The 22,161-nt window shown below is 41.5% G+C and overlaps 1 protein-coding gene across 6 annotated transcripts in view; it reads right to left on the reverse strand.

The window, feature by feature from the left end:
- Window positions 1–1,318: 1,318 nt before the first annotated feature.
- mpp4b (MAGUK p55 scaffold protein 4b) overlaps window positions 1,319–22,161 on the reverse strand; it is a 43,954-nt gene continuing 23,111 nt past the window's right edge. For 4 of the 6 annotated variants that reach the window (XM_059647097.1, XM_059647095.1, XM_059647092.1 and 1 more), the window contains 11 exons: window positions 21,964–22,028; window positions 19,173–19,190; window positions 19,035–19,073; window positions 17,403–17,423; window positions 15,906–15,920; window positions 13,104–13,274; window positions 12,120–12,200; window positions 10,014–10,107; window positions 6,619–6,727; window positions 2,384–2,518; window positions 1,319–1,823 (listed from right to left, as the gene is read on the reverse strand). In XM_059647097.1, coding sequence (XP_059503080.1) covers window positions 1,632–1,823; window positions 2,384–2,518; window positions 6,619–6,727; window positions 10,014–10,107; window positions 12,120–12,200; window positions 13,104–13,274; window positions 15,906–15,920; window positions 17,403–17,423; window positions 19,035–19,073; window positions 19,173–19,190; window positions 21,964–22,028 — 940 coding nt within the window. In that variant the 3' untranslated portion in view covers window positions 1,319–1,631. Of the gene's footprint in view, window positions 1,824–2,383; window positions 2,519–6,618; window positions 6,728–10,013; window positions 10,108–12,119; window positions 12,201–13,103; window positions 13,275–14,192; window positions 14,235–15,905; window positions 15,921–17,402; window positions 17,424–19,034; window positions 19,074–19,172; window positions 19,191–21,963; window positions 22,029–22,161 lie in introns of all 6 variants that reach the window. The other 2 variants (XM_048534032.2, XM_059647093.1) reach the window with 2 other exon arrangements.

Below are 22,161 nucleotides of genomic sequence, written 5' to 3' on the forward strand. Positions count from 1 at the left end.
TACTGGAGGTAATGTACTGTAATCTCGAGGATGCTGTACCAAGAAAACTGGGAATAACATACCGAAGTCTCTGTGATTTCTGAGCAAAATGTATTGTGATTTCTGGGCGTAATATTCTGTGATTTCTGGGGACAATATAATGTAATGAATGGGATAGTGTACTAAAATGATTATGGTAAAGTACTTTAATTCTGGGACTAATAAACTGTAATCTGCTGCAATATAGTCTCTCCGGATAGTGACTGTAATTGTCGAGGTAATAATCTGTAATCTTGCAGTATTGTAAACTGTGGGTAATATATTGAATGGGGTAATGTACTGCAAAATCTGGGGTAATATAATGTAATGTAATGATTGCAGTGAAGTACTATTAACTTTGTGGGTAATGTACTGTAAACTGGAAGGGTAATTTATTGACTGGGGATAATGTACTGTAATCTCTGGGAACTCATTCACTGTAAATAGTGGGACATAACAATCCCCCGGAACTGGGGAGGCATCAAGCAATCTCAGGATGTGTGTTTGATGTATCACTGTGGAAATGCAGACCAATCACTGCACAGTGCTATTTGATAACTACAGGATGAAAGAACAGACCATACACCTATTTCCAATTGCTTTTGTGGCTGTGTCTAGCACAGCGAAACATAATGTCATCTGAGAATGACCGAACACTCTGTATTATGTATCAGTCAGGGGAGTGACAATGATGTGCAGCACTGTGTAATTTACCACTGACATAAATATGAAAAAGACACTCCTCGGTGCTGGGAATGGGTTGTACTTATTTACTATTACGGCAATGCAGTATTCATTTCTCTTTTTTGGGATGTGGATGCTATTAGCATGGGCACATTTGCTACCCATCCTTGGTTTGCCCCAGGAGTAGGTAATGAACCTTCTGTTTAAGATGATAGTGCCCTGATGATGGAGTAGTGCAAGGAATTTCAGGACGTAGCAGTGTGAATGATCACTGATTTACTTCCAAGTTGGGGTTGGTGTGATTTGAAGGTGATGGTGTCCTCAATGATATTGGAATAAGTCAATATACCAAGCATTTCAGTGATGGAGGTCTCAAGGGAGTTGAAGAGATCTTTTCAAATTGCTGTAGTGTGTCCTGTAGATTGGATTCACACTGAATTTGTGACTGAGGAGATTGGATGTTGAGTTTGGAGTACTGAGGAAGCAAACTGCTCTGTCCCACAAGTTGTGAGAAAAGCATTAACATTAAAATGAGGGAGGTTATAGGAAGCGGAAAAAATGGAAAAATAATAATCATAGAACCACAGCTCATCACAGGTGAAGCAGATGACCAACATGATTTTATTATTTATCATACAACATTTATACAGTATCTAGCACTCACCAGATAATTTGCATTATGATATATTGCTCCCTGTGTAACAGGATACTGCATTTAAATTTTGAGGCTTACTTTTGATCTGTATTATTTTACTGACCGATAGAAAGGCTCTCACCACACAAAACTTTCAATTTTATGCCCAGGCAGACATAGCACACGGTTGGTTACAAGTTAAACCTTCCGCTATACTGTCCTATCAAATATCCATATGGCAGTTACCATCTATTTTTCACAAACTTGCCCACAGCTAACACCAATGGAGAAGGAATTAAGCACTCGTGCCTGAATTGAGCCAAGCTGCTGGCACCCAGTATGGTTCAGACTGAGCTCGCTTTACAGCACAAAGTAGCTGCATGTGGGTGTCTGGGAGCTCATCATTCACAATCACACAATCAAACAGATGTCCAAAATAGTCTAGCATCTTCTCAGATACATCCTCCATCTCTTGTAAATCTTCTTCCTGTGAAAGCAAAATATATATTTTATATATGGAGAGAGGCCATGCTATGATACAGGAGTAGGGGAGTGATACAGGGCGTGACAGTGTTAGAGAGAGAGAGAGACAGATATACAGGGAGCAATAGAGATAAGAGGAGTGATGGAATTAAAGAGATACAAACACAGAGAGATAGTGAGAGAGAGAGAGAGAATGTGATAAAGGAGCAAGTGATTAACATGAATGGGAAGATAGTGGCACTGATATTCATAGGAAGGCAATGTTGAATGATGGTTTTGGTTTCCATGCGGGGAACCTGAAAGAATGGATATCCCGCAGATCCTGCTGAATGTACTGGCAGGTGCTGATTAATATTTCTAGTTTCTGTTTCCTGGTCACATCCAGCCAGACTAAATTTGGAATTGGTCAGCCTCAGGTGTCAGAATGATGACCTTATTCGATGTACCAGTGACTACAGTGAGATGTCCGGAAATACCTTCTAGTATTGGAACATCAGTGTCAAAATCTTCCCCTAATGGCTAAGTGTCAATGGCAACAAAAAGGTTATTGAAATGCAAACCCACCTTGAAAGATCTGTTTACATAATACTCGGTGATGATACGGCTTTTTGCTCGTGTTTGTTGCAGGCGCCTGACACTTGGAGGTTTGATGAATATAATGAAGGGTTTTAATTCCTTTGTTCGTGCCTCTGGAATTCTCTGTAAAGTAGAAAGTCAAAGCACTTGTCAACACAGTTTTGAATTTAGCAGGAATCTTATCTAGTATTGGCAAACTACACACCAACTCGCCTAGACCACCATCCCACTCACATGTATTTTACATAGAAATTCATGTTAAGTCTTTACATTGTAAAGCCCACCATCACCTCATAAATTATGTCGCACTTATTCAGCTGTATATAGAATCATAAAGCACTGAAGTAGGCCATCTAGCTATGTGTCTGTTGTGACTCTTTGAAAGGATCATCCAATAGTTTCCAAACCTCCTGCTGTTTTCCTACAGCCCTGCATTTTTTTTTGTCTTTTTCACTATTTATCCACTTCCATTTTGAAAGTAATGATTGAATCTGCTTCCACCTTTGCTGGTGCTGCATTCCAATTTGAGAATTTGCGACAGAAAGAAAATCTTCTCACATCCTGACATTTTATTTGCCCTTTCAGTGATCTTAACTTGAGAGATGCATCTTGAATGGTCCATTCTCTGTAACCCGCTTTCTTTTCAACAACACTGCTTGCATTTTTCCAACAGCTTTAACGTAGTAATCCATGTTTCACAGCAGTTTGAAGAGCTGACACCAAAAACACAGTGGTGGAAGAGACAGGGAAAATTACTGGAGGCCTAGCAATTGAGCAAGGTATCTCAGAGGCTTTAGGAAGAGGTAAGAAACATGGTGAGGTGGAGTAATTTAGGAAGAACGTGGGTTCAAGACTGACGAAGGCTGAGCAATTGTAATGGAGTCATGAGGATGCAAATCAAATCAAAAAAATGAAGATATTTTGGAACACAAAGCTATGAGAAGGAATAAGGGGTGGATCAGTGATTTCGAAAGGAAATTGAACCAGCTCTCATGGGAAATAAGCTTGCAAACCTATAACAATAGAGGAAGGAATGGCAGAAGGTTGCCGGACACACAGTGGCTGATAATTCATGTGGTACCCTCAAAATCTGAGGGTTTATTAATTGGGGCATGGAGTACAAGAGAAGGAGTTTATTTGAACTAAGTTCAGCCTCAGATGGAGTATTATATCTGCTTTTGGACACCATGCTTAACGAAAGATGTGTAGGCTTTGGAGAGAGTGCAAGGGGTGAAGGCTGGTACAAGGATGTAGAGATTTTAATGGGAGCCAGATAGGATCTCTTTAGTGCTGCCAGTGTCTAAGTTAAAGACGACCTTTTATGAAACACTGTATAAGTGGTCAAAGATATTGATGCAAGATGTTGTCATCAGTAGACAGCATGCAAGTTGGCAAAAGCTTTGGGAGGAACAAAGGGATGAGATGGTATAGGCACATCCAAGATGACCATGGAGTGTGTCTAGAAAATCCATTGAATCTTGTTGAAAAAGATTTTTATTTTGTTCTCATCAGGCAAATCCAAGAATGCCAAATTTCAAACAGTCACAACAATTTGCACCTCAGAGAAAGGTTGCCGATTGGTTTCTAAGTCACCTCAATTGTAGAATGGTATGAGTGAAGCCAGATTTGTAGGATGGTAAGGGAAAATTAGGTGGGTGAGGCATCTGTACAAATGATCCCAATTTTATTGATTTAAGTAATCCATCAGCATCCCATATTTGAGATTAGAAGCAAGTCTGAGAAGGAAACAAAGAATAGAGAACTAGGAGAAGCACTTTGCTGCTGAGGAAAGGAGCTTGGGGATTGTCCTCATCCACCATACCAATCTTGTAGTCACAGGAGGAAGTGGAGACTGAGATACTTAATAGCATAAAGCACCCAGCAGTTTTTGCACTGAACCACCAGTTCATTCGAATGCAAGAAAAACAAAAATTGCTGGAAAAACTGAGCAGGACTGGCAGCATCTATGGAGAGAAAGCAGAGTTCATGTTTCAGATCCAGTGACACTTCTTCAGAACTGTTTTTGTTGCTGATTTCCAGATGGTGCAGTTCATTGATTGTCTGATCTACATATTGATTCTCAGATTTAGAAGCATAAGAATGGAAATTGTACAAGGGAAGAGTGGATGTGGAGCAACTTTGAGGGGATTAGGAGTGGACATGATGGAATTGTTGAGCAGGACAGTGATAACAATGGACTTGTGATAGGTGGGATGGGCAGACAGAAACAAGTTGAATCAGAGGAAGTAGGTTTTTTCCTGAGCAAAGCAGATTCAGACAAGCAGAGATTGAGTGAGGACAGGATCCGGGAGAAAATGCAAGGGCAAAGTGGAGGGATTTTGAGTGGAGCTTGACCTCACAGTGGATGAGGAGCTGACTAAGTGAGAAAAGGAGAAGAGTATTTCAGTGATACACTGCCAGGAAAGTTAGGAGTGTGACAAGTGAGAAGTTTGAAGGGGGATGTCAGAAAGTGCTCACATATGCTGTCAGGAGATAATTTGTATTATGGATAGCAAGTTGACTGCAAAAAATGGAAAACACAGATCAAGGTTAGGATGAGAGGGCTTTACCACAAGATCAGAGCTGGGACAGCTGTTGTTTACCATGCACATAAAACAGTTTGGACTCAGGAATGAGAAGCACAATTGTGATCAACACCAAACAATTATTAACAAAAAGGTAGTAACAAAAAAGAAGTACTGCAATATAATAGAGATAATGGGAACTGCAGATGCATGGAGACATGGATAAAAGCGAAGAATGAGCACATTATTGGTGAATCTGTTCAAAATTGAAGAATCAAAATACTTGCATTTCTGTGACACATTTCACAGCACAAGGATGGTTCAGGCAGCTATACAACCAACAAAGTACACTGGAAGTGTAGTTGCGATTATAGCGGAGAAAAGTGATGGTACATTTTGATAGGAAGCACAGGGAAGACATATACTCTTTGGAAAATGGGAGCAGATCATTAAAAGTTGCAAAGCAGGTTAATGGAGTCAATAAAAAATAAATAAACAAAGCACTGGCATTCATTCAAGCACTGGGATAACATTGAAAAACAGATAAAATTGTAAACTTTGAGCAATGTTCGTATTTTTGGTGTCCATGTTATAAAAGAAGGTACTAAAAAGACTTACTGAAATGATATCAGCACTGTGAACTTATAACCATGGGGAAAGTTTGAACTAATGGGATAGAGGCCTATACGTTTCTGAAAGGAATAGATACAGTTGCTGCAGAAAAGAGGCTACCCCTTCCAAGACAGACTTCCAAGGAAGGGTAATGTGAGAAAAAACATTTTCACAAAGTAACTTGCTAGGCAATAGAATGCACTGAACGCAAATGTGGTGGAGGCAGGTTCAGTTGAGGCCTTCAAGAGGGCATTGGATTTTTTTGTTTTGGAAAGTAACGAAGTGCAGAGAGATGGGGAAAAGGCAGGAAATTGTCCCTAGATAATAGAACCAGTGAAAGCACAGTGGGTTGAATGGCCTCCTTCCACGCTATAATAATTATATGAATCTGTGACCACCATTCGGGATCATAAATGTAAGACAGTCACCAATAAATCTAATAGGAAGTCAGGAGAGTAAATGTAGAATTTGCCACCAGAGGGAATAAATGACGCAAGTAGCACAGATTCATTTAATGTAGATAAGCAGGTGAGAGAGAAAGGCATAAAACAGTATCTTCATTGAGACAAAAACCCTATTGTGTGGAAGTGGGTCATTTGGCCCATTTTGCTTATGATGACTCTTTGAAAAACTAATTGTGTTTAGTCTCACACCCCTATCTTTTATCCAGTCACAACCCCACCTTTTGTCCATATCTTTGGAAGTTTGTTATCCTCAAGTATTTGTTCAACTGCCTTTCAAAATGATTCTTATAATCAGCTCCTATTACCTTTTCAGGGGGTTCCCAGATCATTACAACTCTGAGTGAGGTTGATGGAGTTAGATAATGAGGAATGGGAGGAGGTCCATGTGGAGAATAAAGTTGGGCCAAATGACTTGTTTTGGTGCTGTAAACACAATAAAATATTATATGATGGTAAGCTTTTTAATGTAGGCACCAACTCAAGGGTAAGGTGGTAGGTTGAAGTAAGAACCAGAGATGGAAAATAAAGCCACCCCCTTGTAATTAAAGGGTGATTGATCAAGATGATCATTGCAGAACAGCCTAGCTGTTCTTTACCCTTCGATTTTTACATGAACACTTACTTGTGGTTCCAGGTCAATGACACAAATTAACCCCAAGTCGAGAATCAAGCGCACAGCCTCCCTGCTTGTGCCATATAGATGGCCTTTGTACTCTCCATACTCCAGGAACCTGAAGTGAGAAGAAGACCCTTCACAAACAGATTGATATTAGTTTCAACTTTCATTCATATTTCACAATCAATGTCAGGATGTGATCAGAGACTCTCTGATGAAGGCTCTAGGGCCGAAACGTCAGTTTTTGTGCTCCTGAGATGCTGCTTGGCCTGCTGTGTTCATCCAGCTTCACACTTTGTTATCTTGGATTCTCCAGCATCTGCAGTTCCCATTATATCTGTGATCGGAGACTGTTCTCTTTCATAAAATCTCGGGTGCACAGTTTCTTGAACTAACTCCTGTCTTCACTCTTTATTACCCTAAATGTCCACATGAATCCCAGCACTAAACTGTATTAACTCACATCAAAACTCGCCCCACTGATACATCAAGTCTCCTGTTGAAACTCAGACTACTAAAATATTAACTCTCCCACAGAAGCATGAAACTCTGGTATATTAACTCTATGGACTCCTAAATTAGGAAATTGGCCTGTCCCTGTTCCTTCCAACCCTTCTGGCATTTAATATTGTCCTAGCTCCATTTGTCTATGTTGGTTCAATAATTGCTAAATACCTTTGGCTAGCAAAAATCGATTGATCTTAGATTTTAAATTGATAGTTGAGTTAGTACGTAACTGCTTCATAGGGACTGTATTCCACATTTCTACCACTGCATGTTTCATGACTTTACTCCTGATTTTAAAGTTATGTTCCTTTGTCCCAGACTTTATTGCCAGGAGAAATTGTCTCTCCTTGTCGATCCAATGGATTCCTTTCAAAATTCTAAAAGCCTCAGTCAACTGAGGGAATAAAAGCCTAGCTCATCATTAGCTAATCCTTGGAGCCTTGATAATATTCGGGTGAATCTGCGCTGCTGTTCTTTTACAGATAATACATCCTTTCCAAGTTGTGATCCCAAGAACTGTTGGCAGTTTTCCAGACGTGAACAAATCGGGGTTTTGTGCAGCTGCAGCTAAATTTCCTCCTCTTTATATTCAAGACTCCTAGCTATAAAACTGGGTGTAAGGGTGAACTGTGAGGAGAAAACAGAGATGCTTCAGTATAATGTGGACAAGTTGAGTGAGTGGGCAAAGTGTGACAGATTAAGTATAATGTGGATCAGTGTGAGGTTATCCAATTTGGTTCCAAAAACAGGAAGGCAGATTATCATATGATAGATTGGGAAAGGGACAGGTGCCATGATCACTGTACATCAATTGTTGAAAATAAACATGCGGGTGCAACAGATGGGGAAGAAGGCAAGTGATATGTTGGCCTTCACAATGGGACAATTTGAGTACAGGAGCAGGGATATCATGCTGTGACTGTACAGGGCCTTGGTGAGACCACATCTGGAATATTGTACATAGTTTTGGGCTCCTCATCTGAGGGAAGATGTTCTGGCTACAGAGGCCATGCAACAGAAGTTTATTAGACTGATTCCTGGGATGGCAGGACTGAGATACGAAGAGAGACTGGATCGGCTAGACTATGTTCATTGGCATTTAGAAGAATGAAGGGGACCACATAGAAACCTATAAAATTCTAATAGGACAAGGCAGGAATGTTCCCAATGATTAAGGAGTCTGGAAACACGGAGGCACAAGTTATGATACAGGATAGGCCATTTAGGACTGAGATGAGGAGAAATTTCTTCACCCAGAGAGGCTGTGGAATTCTCTGCCACAGAAAGTAGTTAAAGCCGAATCACAATGTTTTCAAGAAGGAAACAGGTATAGTTATTAGGGCTAATGGGATCAAAAGTGAGAACAGGATATTGAGTTGAATTATTAGATTTGATCATATTGAATGATGGGGCAGGCTCAAAGAGCTGAATGGCCTATTCCTGCTCCTACTTTCTATGTTTTTAGGTAAATAGGCTAAATTTTCATAAACCTTTTTGAGTTCCTTTTGTATTTAATCACTACATTTAATAACCTGAGTACTTAATATTTTCTTGAACTTGCACATTTACAAGCTTTTTACCATTTAAAAAATATCCTATTTTTTTGATCCACGTGGGGTGACTTCACATACACTTGCATCAAATTCGATCTGCCACATTTCTGTATATTAATTTAATCTGTTTATTTATGATTTATGCCCCTTTCTACATTGCTTAATATGCTACTAACCTTCGTATTATCAATTAACTTAGATATAAAGGATATACATACTGGATATATATTATTTAAATCACTTATGGATGCAGTGAATAGTTAAGACCCCAAAATAAGCCCTCTTGGAGCACTTCCAGTTACATTTAATTTAATGCATATCCATTGCATCTCTTTCTGTCCTACTATCTAACGATTCATGTAACCAAGTTAATAATTTGTCTTTGATGTATGAAACTGTTATTCAATCAGATTTGTTGAAATGACCAGCCCTTTTACAAATCCATGTTGACTCTCTGTAATAAATGCAAAGTTCTCTCTAAGTTCTCAGTCACTGTGTCATTAATTATAGATTCAAACAAGTTTCCCGCAACAGATGTTAGGCTGAAAGGTCTGTAATTTCCTGTCTTTGCTTCCTGGTATTTCTTAAATAACGAGTTACCTTTATAATTTTAGAATAGAAAAGAGATCATTCCTGCATCAAGGGAAGCTTAGAGATTATGACCAAAGCATTTGCAATTTCCTCAGAAACCTCATTTAAACACTAGGGTGAAAAACATTCAATCCATTCGATTTGTCATGATTCTCACCGTGTGGCAAAGCTACAGAATTATTTGGTCTTAGGCTGACTACTGTTCAGACCCATGAGCTACTGGAATATATACATCCCTACACAATATTGCCCACAACAGCTGGAACCTTTGTAGTAGTTGCCTCACTGTGCTGCATCTCCCTTTATACTCTGAGGCTGCTGGAAGTGGTGGGGAGTGTACTTTGAAGTCATCCTTCTGAAGATGAGTCAAACCATTTCACTTCCACCCCTATCAACATGACCCAAGCATGATCACTGCACACACTTCATCTCCTTCCTCCCTACTCCCAAACTCGTGTATAGATACAGTTTCTGCTGCTCTATTATTCATGTCAACTTCCAGACAGGTGGATGAGCTGATACTCCCATTGCCACTGATGTTCTGTGACCATTAGACTGCATGAGAACACATCCCTAAGACAATGTTGTTCCACTTGCAATGGATAGCTGAGAAAGAGTTTCCAATAGCAGTGTCATTGCAATGAATTTCATATCATTCCAGTACCTGTTACCCAACAGGACTGTTGTTTCAGCCATCATAGTTCCCAACAAACATTCACCATTTTTGATCTCACCCCAGTGTGTCCTCACCTGTGACTCAAGGCCATGGCTTCAAATGTTTCCTTGGAAACAAAGTAATACTCTCGCCCATCTTCCTCGTAGCTGAGTGGTGGCCGAGTGGTATCTGCAAGGACAAGATGTTGGACAACCAGGCTGACCCAGAGCAGGGTTGAAGTTGTACATATTGAACGTGGATTGGTAAATACACAAACTACCCGAAGGGCCTAGACTCACATCATCCAGCTTCCACTCAAATTCATTCTTCATCTGAACCTGGAGTACTGTGGACCATTTTGTTCTCCTTACCTAAATCAAGATATAGTTGCCATTGAAAATAATTGGCTCGATTAATTCCTGGTGTGAGAGGAGTGTCCTTTGAGGAGATATTGAGCAAAATGGGCTAATATTCAGTGGAGTTTGGAAGAATGAAAAGTGCTCTCAATGACAAATATCAAATTTTGAGATGGTCTTAGAGCATTGATGCTGAGAGACTATTTCTCTCTGGCTGGAGTGTCAATGAGCTAGGGATCATTGTCTGAGGTTGGCCATTTAGGACTGAGATGAAAAGACATTGCTTCATCCAGAAGAAGATCCAAAGTCTTTAGAATTCTCTACCCTCAATCCTGTAGATGCTCAGTTGTTGAATATATTCCAAAACTTTTTCAGCTTTTGGGAACTAAGAGAATCAAGGAGATGGTACGGAAATAAATTGAATGTAAATGATCATCCATGACCTTAAGAATATCTCAGCAATTTACAGAGCTGGCTGACCTATTGGTCCCTCAATAGGACAGTAGTCAAAATTTGGAACAATCAACAGGCCAGGATCAGAGGCAGAAGTTATGTAGGAATGTATATAGAATCATGGGAATTAGTCACGAGACTAGGAATCCTGATGGCTTCATTAAATGACTAGCAGGAAGAGATCAAATTAGCTAATCCACATGCAAAAAGCGAGAAACCTATTAAGACTGTAGAGCAGGTAGTTCAGAGACATTTAGCTTTAAATGCGCCTCTTAGAGGCTCTTGTGGCAGAGGTGTGGTGTCTCTACCTCTCAGCCAGGAGGCCTGGCTGCGGAGGTGTGTCATAACACGTCTGAACAGATTGAACAGAAAGTATCGTAAATGCACCTCTTGGGATTAAGCAAGTCGTGATTGGGGATCATAGGCCATCAGATCCTGTACTGTTTAAAGCTACCATGTTGAAGCCAGGTGTCTTTCCAAGCAGGTAGCTCAAAACATTTTTACCAGAAGCCATTTGGAAAGTTACAGGCTTCTTCCCCTCTACTTTAACTCCTGTCTTCAATTATGTGACCTCTGCCACGTAGCACAAGGGCAGCGGATATGTGGGACCATCTACAAGTTCCCCTCCAAGTCACGCACCCTCCTGACTTGAAACTATATCGCCATTCCTTCAGTATTGATGGATTGAAATCCTGGAACGACCTTCCTAACAGCACTGTGGGGATACTGCACCCAAGGACTGCAGCAATTCAAGAATATGGCCCCCTATCTTTTGAAGGGCAGTTAGGGAAAGGCAATCAATGATGGCCTACCCAGCAATGACTACACTGTATGAAAAATTTTTTTAAAAAAGCTCAGGGCTATACATTGGAGAGGGTGGAGCTGATGGTACAGTTTGAGAAGCATGTGTTGACACATTAAATACAGGGGCAGCAACTTGTGAGAGGGCTAAAATCAGTCCAGTGGAGATCACACACACCCCAATATTATTGGATGAATGAGTCATGGAAGTGCATAGCCAAGAGATTGAAACTGGGGTAAAGGGATTGGCCCAGGAATCAGAGGCATCATTTTCGGAGAGGCAAGAGCAGCTTGCTCCTGTTATCTAACAGGAGGGGAACTGGGTGCCTTTTGTCCTATTGGCCAGGCACCTTGTGTTCACAGTGGGCCAGTCACTCCTGATCCATCTCACCCAGCAGAATCTAGGTCGCCCAAATGAATTCCACCCCCGTGTCTATATTCCTGAAAATAGAGTCTTATGAGCCTGCATAACAGAACAGATGGTGAAGTCTGTCTCTCCCATTAAAGGATCTCATGATTTGCTGCCAATTAGCTAGTGGTGTGCAAATTTTCTGCCTCTGTGGGTGATGCTACACAGATAACTTGACTTACGTGGTACTGGACTTTGGAAGAGGTGTGGATCTGACTCAATCAACCTTCTTCTCAGTTCATTTACCCCCACTCCTGAGGGACCTATGTGTCCGGAAAACAAGGAAACCAAATTACTCTCTGACATTGATGTGCCTAATTATCACAGGACATTGCCCACCCATAGAACATTCAAATTCCCACTCGCCATCATGGGGAAGTCACCAAAACACTGAAAAGAAACCATCTCCTCTGCCCTGCTCAGTGGGACTGCCCTAACTTGTTTCAACTCTCCTACTCAGTTGTAATAACAGCAATTCTTGCATTGGAGTAAGGTTTCACATTACACATTAACAGCAGCATCGCTCCACCAAATTTTCTCCAGCGCCTCACTGCCCCTCCATTGTTGATTGATTCAAAATTTCCCTCACTTAAACATTAGGAAGCAAAAAAAAATTGTCATCGGACCCCACCTCTGCTTCAGGAAGTGCACCCTGGCTATTGCTTCAGACTGTTCACTACCTCAACATCATAGTCAATTTAGAGCCGAGCCTGTGACCACATATCCCCTCCAATAGAGTTACCACTGACCTCACTGTAACATTGCCCACCTCCAGCCCTGCCTCAGCTCCTTTACTACTGAAGCCCTCATCCATTTCTTTGTCATCTCCAGATTTGACTATTGCTACCCTCCTGCAGCTTTCCTGGTCTCCGTTTTATGTGGATTTCAGCTCAGCTAAATCTCTGCTGCCTGAATCCTGTCTGACCCTGTGCTTTTGTCCAGTCTACACACTGCGTCCAGGCTTTTTCCCTCAACTCTGTAATTGTGGGACAGGAGTCTGCCCCTACTGCCATGCTGTGGAACTGCACCCTTCACATGGTGTATGCAATGTCAGGGTGTCACCTGGTTTCAGAGAGGAAGTAGCTAACCTTCAGACCACATGAGGTTATGAACCCTCAATCTGAGATGGCTTAATCTGCTTCTAAACTAGATGATTGGTTACTCACCCACAAGGACAATCAACCTGTGTCTGTCATTGGGGCTGCGCTGGTATTTCATCACCTCCTCATACGGTGACACTGTGCTGGTATAACAACTGCTTGGACAGCGAGCAGAGGTCAGCAACTGGTTGCTCTTCGATTTCCTGCGGCATAGTCGCATGCTCCTCCTGAATCCCGCTGTAAGAGAGGGACAACAATATTAACGGGCAGGGATGAGTCAAACTGAAAGTTATGCAAAGAGACACCAAAGTAATCCAAGTTCATTCTGTTTGTCCTTAACGATAATTGCAGGTCATGGGTGAGCTCCAAACATATATTTCTCCACTGCCTTTCCCCCTCCACCCATTCTGGCAAAGAAGTGACAACTGCTGCTTCATTTCCCCCAAACAGTTTGTCAGATCAAAATCACAATGGATCTAGGCAAAGCAGGCATGGAGAAATTGTTCCATCTTGTAAAAGCAGAGCACAGATTTCAAATGTTTTGCAAAAGAACCAAATGTGAGGCGAGAGAAATCCTTTTTGCACAGCAAATTGTTCGAGTCTGGAATGCACTATCTGCAAGCATGATGGAGGCAGGTTCAATTGAGATATTCAAGAGGGAATAAGAAGATTACGTAAATAGAAACAATGTCTAGTGTTATGAGAAAAAGGCAGGAGATGAGCAATGAATCAAAATGATCAGAGAGCTGGTACATACATGACAGGCTGAATGGCCTCCATCTGTACCATAACAATTCTGTGATTCTGAGAGGTGGGGATTTGGGAAGAGATAAAGAGTGATCCTCTTTCACTGACTAGTGCATTGGATGGGCTAAATGCCCTCTTTTCATGATACTATTGGTGTAATGGGGGTGTGGTGTGGAATCTTCCATCTTTCCCTGACAAATCTTTTAGGAATCAGGCAATCTTCCCACATTTCCCTGGCACCGTTTGGTTGCTGAAGCTGAGCAGGTAGGTTTTGGTGCCAGCAGTCAGGGCGAATTTCGAATCCATCTGCCAAGGAATGCAGCAGAAAGACAGATCTGAGGGACAGGCGACAGGATGGAAAACAAACATAAAGCAGCCGCAGAGGGGAGTGAATGAGCTATGACCCACCAATGTACAATCCTTGGTTATATCCATTGAATTCAGCATCTTCTGTACACCAGGGTGATATCACCAGGAAAGAGAGCACAGAACAGGGCAGATGTTAAATCACCTCTTAATTCACACACATTAGATCTCAAATTACACACACTAGAGCCTAAATTATGGCAGTTAGATCTTGGTAACTCAGCCAGCACCAGCATTATCAAGAGTAACTGGGGCTGTAAGTTTTTGGGTGAGATAATCCCAACTGAATACTGATTCATTCCTCAAAAAAAATTATTTGTAGCCAGTTCCCCAAAACTACGCCAATTTCCATCCTTTCCCCCCCTCCCCCCAATATCCCTATTCACCCTTCCGAGAGCATCTGCTGTTTTGGTCTCACAATAGTGGACCCCAATCGGTGTTAGCCACATGACTGAACCAGGTACCAGATTGGCCAGTGAGCACAGGCGAAACATTCAAGCAGAACTGAGACTAATTCTCGTGAGTTTGCTTTGTCTTTGTTCCTTTTTGACTATTTCAATATTTACCTGGCTGGCTACCTTGCTTCCACTGTCTATCAACTTAAACTGACCTAAACCACTGCTGTCTGTATCCTAATTCACACCAAGCCCCATTCTCCAATCAATTTAGATCACTGACATACGTTGGATCCTTGTTCAGCAACAACTCAATCTTAAAATTCTCTTCTTTGATTTCAAATCCTCCCAAAACCTTTCTCCTCTCTAAGCCTCTCCAGCCCCTCCTCCAACCCAATCCTCCTAGGTATCTAAGCTTCTCTTATTCTGGTTTCTTGCATGTCCCCAGTTTTAATCGTTCTATCATTGGCAGGTTTACCTTCAGCTGTTAAAGCTCTGAACTCTGAAAGTCCCCTTCCAAACTTCCATTTTTCTATCTCACTTTCCTGTTTAACAATGTTTCTTAAGACCCATTCTCTGTGACAAATCTTTTGGTTTTCTGCTTGATCATTTCTTTAAGTGCCTAGGTATCAAATTTCTTTTGATAATGCAACTGTTAAAAGTTCTCAAGATGGTTTACTTTGCAAAAATGCAATGTTAATACAAAGTTTTGTTGTTTTCAGAGACTGTGGGAGATGATGGTCAGCAAAACCCTGGCCTATTCCCAAACAAAGCTTGGTTTAATGGACAGACAAACATTGCTTCGTCTGGTTCAGAAGATCATAAATTTAAGTACCGTTCTGGAAATTAATTCACATCTTTCTGTTAACACTCACTGAGCACTGGGAATGATCACTGCTCCTGAATGTTTGGCCTGGGCTATGATGAATTACTCCCCCCTCATACCTCATTGACATCTTGTGTATAAGCTTCAGACAACAGCTTGGCCTCACATAGCAAAGAAGTTTAGCTTTCTCAGTTGGTCCATTGCTAGCACTGCACTTGAGCTGGGCCTGGTAGCAGTGGGTGTGGGGATCAGGTTGCTCAAGTGGCTGAATGGCTAGTTTGCAATGTAGAGTTATGACAACAGTATGGGTTCAATTCCTGTACCAGCTGAGGTTACCAATGAAAGCCCCAACTTTTCAACCTCACCCCTCACTTGAGGTGTGGTGACCCTCAGCTTAAATTGACCATCTGCTGAGTCTCTCTAAAGTGAGAGCAGCCCTATGGGAATGTAGCAAATTTTGGTGAGTGTGGGCCAACAGTGACTGTAATTCTAACATTGGCTCAGGAATCAGGTAATACAGCTTTGCAGATTTACCTTCTCTCAGTTCCTCTTCAGAAAGCAAACAAGAGGAAAGAATTTGGAAAAAGAATACATTAAGTACAGATATTTCTTCTGTTACCTTGTCGCCAACCAACAGCAATTTGCAACTAAAATTAGTGCTGAGCTTTTAGTGGCTCAGCCAACAGCAAATTGTGACTAAAATTAGTCTTCAGCATTAACAGTGGCCCCATAATATTAGTAACATGTTTATTGATAGCAGGCAACATGTGAAAAAGCCTCCAATTTAGTTTGGTAATCACAAAAATAAGCTAGATATCTTCCTGTTTGCACATAATTCATTTCTGTTGCACTTGTTAAATCAACATTCACGACGGAATCTTGTTATAGAAATACCTATATGGGGAATTTAATGTTCAAGCATTTAATCATGGAAAGACCATATGCAAGCTTTCCACTGTCACGATTTCACTGTCGTGATCATAAGCTGAATCATTTAAAAACACTTAAGGAGGAAAAGAAATGTCAATGGAGATATCAATCAGGCCATTCCAACAATGAAGGACTGATCTATAATGCATGTTTTACATTGTATTACAAGTCCATCATAGTCTTCTATAGCCATCCCCAGAGCAGTCTGGATACTGTTGGTTGCAGGTTTACGTGCAGTAAACAAACATTTTTGTTTCACTGGTTCCACTTTTACACCTTCTCACGCACAAAAAAGACTCTCCCTCAAGATACAATCAGTGTGGCCTGCAAATATTTAGACAGGGCAGGAGGTAATATGACACAAATGCTGTCACTCTCCTCTTTCCCATCTCTACTTTACACCCTCCCTCTTCCATTCCCTGACAATCCTGCAGGCTGCCATGCAGAGGGAGGTTTAATTCTTGTGTAAATCACTTTTTGAAAAGCTTCTTGAGGTTGCAGGCTCTAATTTGAAGTTTTTCCACTTGAGTGGATTGACAATCATTCCAGGTACTCCTCCTAATGCACTGCCAGTTTTCCTTGGTGCATTAGGAGGTCTGATTCAAACTGATAGGGACTCGTAAGCCATTACAGCAGCTATTCACTATAGGAGAGCTGCTGTACAGATTGGAAATGGCAGCATAGCCATGATATAGGATGTACAGCAGAGACAGGCCATTCAGTCTAGGTGGTCTATGTTGGCATTTACATTCCACCCACACCTCCTCCCATCCTTCTCAAAAACAGTTAATGTTTTGACCTCAATTGTAGAACTGTACCATTGCTTACTGTTTGAGCCTTGAACGCATAACACACATGAAGGAGATCTCATGTTTTCCAAGATTTTTGTCAATGATCTCCTGATCTGGATCAGTAACCCAGGAGGACCATGAAGAGAAGTTAAAGGATGGAGTGGGGAGAAAAGAGGGAAGCCTGATTCCTGGTCCCAACCTTCTACCCTAAATATGCACCACAATGGGGAATATTGGTCATTTGGGCTGTTTGCAGTTTATTTTGGAACCATTGCTAGCACTGTAGATTAAACAGACAAGGCTCAATTACCTGATTCAAAGGTTTCTTCATCTGTGGAGATAGAAAAGAAAACCTCAGCACAACATATGGAAATGCAGATATTAAGGATGATGTTCCAACTAGATGATCTTAGCAAGAAGACTAACCTTAGAAACTTGGAAATTTATGCCTCTATAGGTCAGTCATCTCTAAGTAACACAACACGCAAAATCATCCTTTTTTAAAAAACCATGCAAATCACACCTTCCCATTATTGGCTGGTAACTCTTAACTGTTAATCATTCAATAATTGATTCACAAACTGACACCAACCCCATCCCTTCAGGGTCCGGCCCCTTTCCCTTTGTGGATACTTTGTAGTGTACATGGATTTTAGTAAGGCTTTTAATAAGGTCCCTCATGGCAGACCGGTCGAGAAAGCCCATGGGATCCAAGGCAAATTGACACATTGGACCCAAAATTGGCTGAAAGTCAGGAAACAGACAGTGATGGCAGAGGGATGTTTCTGTGACTGGAAGCTTGTTTCCTGGGGGTTTCACAAGGCTCAGTGCTGCGGCCCTTGCTGTTTATACATTACTGATTTGGACTAAAATGTAGGGGATATGATCAAGATGTTCACAGAAGACACAAAAATTGGTCGAGCAGTAAATAGTGAAGAATAGTCATAAGCAGCAGAAGGATATCAATGGACTGGTCAGCTGGGCAGAACAGCGGCAAATGGAATTCAAACGAGGAAAATGTCAAGTGATGCATTTGGGAAGGTCTAACAAGGCGAGGAATTACACAGTGAATGGCAGGATCCTGGAAGGTTCTAAAGATTAGAGGGACCTGGGTGTGCACATCACAGATCTTTGAAGTTAGCAGGACAGGTATATAAGGTAGTCAAGAAGCCATATGGGATACTTGCCTTTATTAGGCAAGGCATAGAGCACAAAAGCAAAGAGGTTATGTTGGAACTGTATAAAATTCTGCTTAGACCACAACTGAAGATCTGCAAGCAGTACCAGTCACCACAATATAGGAAGGATGTGATTGCACTAGGGGTGGTGCAGAGGAGTTTTACCAGGATGCTGCCTGGGCTGGAGGTTTGAGAAAAGACTGGATAGAATGGGTTTGTTTTACCTGAAACAGGAAGGTTGAGAGGGGACCTGATAGATGCACATAACATTATGATGGGCACAGATAGGGTGGTTAGAAAAGCACGTCTTCCAATGGGAGAAAGGCCAATAACAACAGTGGTAATGTTACTGAACCAGTAATTTGGAAACCCAGGAGACAGCTCTGGGGTCATGGGTTCAAATTCCATCACATCAGCTGTTGGGATATAAATTCAGTAAATATATTTTTCATATAAGGTTAGTCTTGCTGATGGTGACTATGAAACTTAATTAACTTTTGCAAAAATTGAACAGAATCGCGTGTGCACTTTAGGGAGGAGAACCTGCAGACTCTTATCTGTGACTCCAGCTCCACAGCAATGTGGTTGACTCTTAACTATCTTCTGCAATGGCCTAGCAAGGACAACAAATGCTGGCCATGCCAGTGATGCTCACATGCTGTACAGAAAGAACAAAGAGAAAAATACCCCACACTCTCCCCATGTTCCTCAACCCCACCATCTTCTCTAATATCCTTCAACTCATTGAATGACAATTTTATTACCTGTTTCAACAAACTTCTCAGCAATTGTCATGTCCTCTTCTGTAAACCACACAAATGAACCATAGGTGAGGGTGTGAGCTTCAGGTCAGGAAATGTAATGAGCAGGTAGCAGTTCAGTATATGATTGAACATACTCACCTTCTTCCACAGGGCTCACTGTGTCAATCCCACAGCAGCAGAAAGTTAAACAGATCACATTCAGTGCGCAAGATCTTACAGATAGTCAGAGATACAAGGCACAGAGTCGTCTCTGTCCTAAGCATCTTTATAGGAAATGGCAACACTCTCGATGAGACCCATTTCTCCTTAAAGACTTAAAGCACTTAAAGGAAAAGTTTGATTCTTGTGAGCTCTATGGAGGGATCAAATTGTCTAAAATCAGGAAAGTCAGAATATAACAGGGAACAAAATGTCAGAGCAGGTACAATTGGAATGTGCAGCCAAGAAACCAGTGCCCAGAGAACAGATCAGAGCTGTAACATTCCCACGTGCATGGTACTGATAGTTAAACCCTTGTTGAGATAATTATACCGTTATGAACATAGAACATAGAACAGCACAGCACAGAACAAGCCCTTCAGCCCATGATGTTGTGCCGACCTATTATCCTACTAACATCAAACTACCCTGCATACCCTACATTATACTACCATCCATGTGCCTATCCAAGAGTCGCTTAAATGTGTATAATGTATCTGACCCACTACCACTGCTGGCAGCGCATTCCATGCACCCACCACTCTCTGTGTAAAGAACCTACCTCTGACATCTCCCCTATACCTTCCTCCAATCACCTTAAAATTATGTCCCCTCATAATAGTCACTTCCGCCCTGGGAAGAAGCCTCTGCTATCTACTCTATCTATGTCTCTCATCATTTTGTACACCTCTATCAAGTCAACTCTCATCCTTCTTTGCTACAATGAAAAAAACCCTAGCTCCCTCAACCTTTCCTCATAAGACCTGTTCTCCAGCCCAGGCAGCATCCTGGTAAATCTCCTCTGCACCCTCTCTAAAGCTTCCACATCCTTTCTATAAATGAGGCAACCAGAACTGAACACAATATTCCATGTGTGGTCTAACTAGGTTTTTATAGAGCTACCTCACAACTTCACAGCCCTTAAATTCAAATCCCCGTCAATGAAAGCCAACACACCAAATGCCTTCTTTACAACCCTGTCAACTTGCGTGGCAACTTTGAGGGATCTAGGGACTTGGACTCCAAGTTCCCTCTGTTCCTCCACACTGCCAACAATCCTGCCATTTACCCTGTATTCTGCATTCAAATTCGTCATCATGACATAAAATTCCCATATTGACTTAGGATCCCTACACTAACCATAACACTCACAAACTGTTTGTAATGTCCTAACACTGATGCTAACATTTCCAGACTGACTCTAAAATCCTCTCACTGACTGCAACAATCTTACACTGATGAAAAGAACTCCACACTGACTGTTTGAACACCATAGTGACTATTTCAATCCCATAAACACTGTTACAAACTGTGCTAACTGAAACAACCCCACACTGACAGTTGCAATTCACTCTGACCGAAGCAATTCTTCACTAACTGTTCCAATCGCACTCCGACTGGAACAGCACCTCATCAACTGAAACATTCCCACTACGACAGATGACAGAAGTGCTGGTTTCGGCCAAGGTCAGAAGTCAGATGACACCAGGTTATAGCCCAACAGGTTTATTTGAAAACACAAGCTTTCTAAGTGTCGCCCCTTCATGAGGTGAAGTGAGAAAGAAGCGCACATGCACAGAATTTATAGCTGGAGACATCAATGGGCAGAGAGATCAAAAGGTCATACAAGTGGTGTGAGTGGTGTGACAACAGGCTGAATAATAGGTCTTTACAGGTGATCAAGGGTGTCAGATGCGGGTAAAGTGTCATCAACTGAATAATAAGCGAATAGATGATGTATAACCAATTAAATGAGGCAGAGGGATAATTTCAAAAAATTAACACTAAGGTGGTACACAGCAGATACTCGTATGACTTGGCCAATGTGGTCTATTTCATACACTGCAGGCAAGGATGCCCCAAGGCGTGACCATGCAGGTACTATGACAATGGATGAATGCACACCGTGTAGTAATCGCCAGACAGGAATGTTCCCTCCCAGTTGGGGAACATTTTAGTGGTTAAGGTCATTCAGCCTCTGATCTTTGGGGAAGCATCCTCTTAGACGGCCTCAAGGTACAGTAAACCGCTGAGTCGCCGAGCAGAAACTGATGGCCAAGTTCCATAAGAATGAAGACGGCCTCAACTGTGATCTTGATTTCATGCTGCACTACATGTGACCCCACCATACTGTTCTATATCTGTAAAATCTTCCTTACTATCCTGTTTTGACACCATCACCTTGGTAAATTGTTATGGTCTCTCTATCTTAGTTTGTTTGTACAGTTTTGGATTATTTTTTACTTTGGTTAGACCCTCAGCATGCGACTCTTATACTCTTATATTATGTTATTCCAGTCATTCAGTTTGTCTCCAGCACTGCCTTATTATAGGTCATCCTTTCATTTTTTTATTCAGCTGTTGACACTTTACTCACACCATCTGACACTCTTGATCACCCGTACAAACCTGTTATTCAGCCTGTTGGAACTCCATTCACACTATTTGTCTGATCTTTTGATCTCTTCACCCATTGATCTGTCTGCCTATATATTCTGTGCCTAAATGCTACTCTCCCACTTCACCTGATGAAGGGGCAATGCTTCGAAAGCTTGTGATTTCAAATAAACCTGTTAGACAATAACCTGGTGTGATCTGATTTCTGACCTTGTCCACAATTGTCTGAAACAACCTCACATTGACTGAAACAACTCCAAACCCATTGTAATAACCCCACATTGACTGAAACAACCCCACACTGACTGAAATAATCCACACTGGTATTACTCACGGAGTGTTGATTTGTTGCAAATGTGCAATGGGAAGGAGTGAGACCACCAGAACTCCCTCTGTTTCCTGGGAGTACAGAAAAGAGATTAAAGTACACACAACAAATGTAAATGAGAAGCATTTCAGCATATACGGGGAAGGGGCAGTGGAAGTTCTGGAAAATGAAAAAGCTGTTCGATGTAAGCAAGCTGAAATATTT

This window comes from Stegostoma tigrinum, chromosome 7, assembly GCF_030684315.1.
Source record: "Stegostoma tigrinum isolate sSteTig4 chromosome 7, sSteTig4.hap1, whole genome shotgun sequence".
In the NCBI taxonomy this organism is placed as follows: domain Eukaryota; kingdom Metazoa; phylum Chordata; class Chondrichthyes; order Orectolobiformes; family Stegostomatidae; genus Stegostoma; species Stegostoma tigrinum.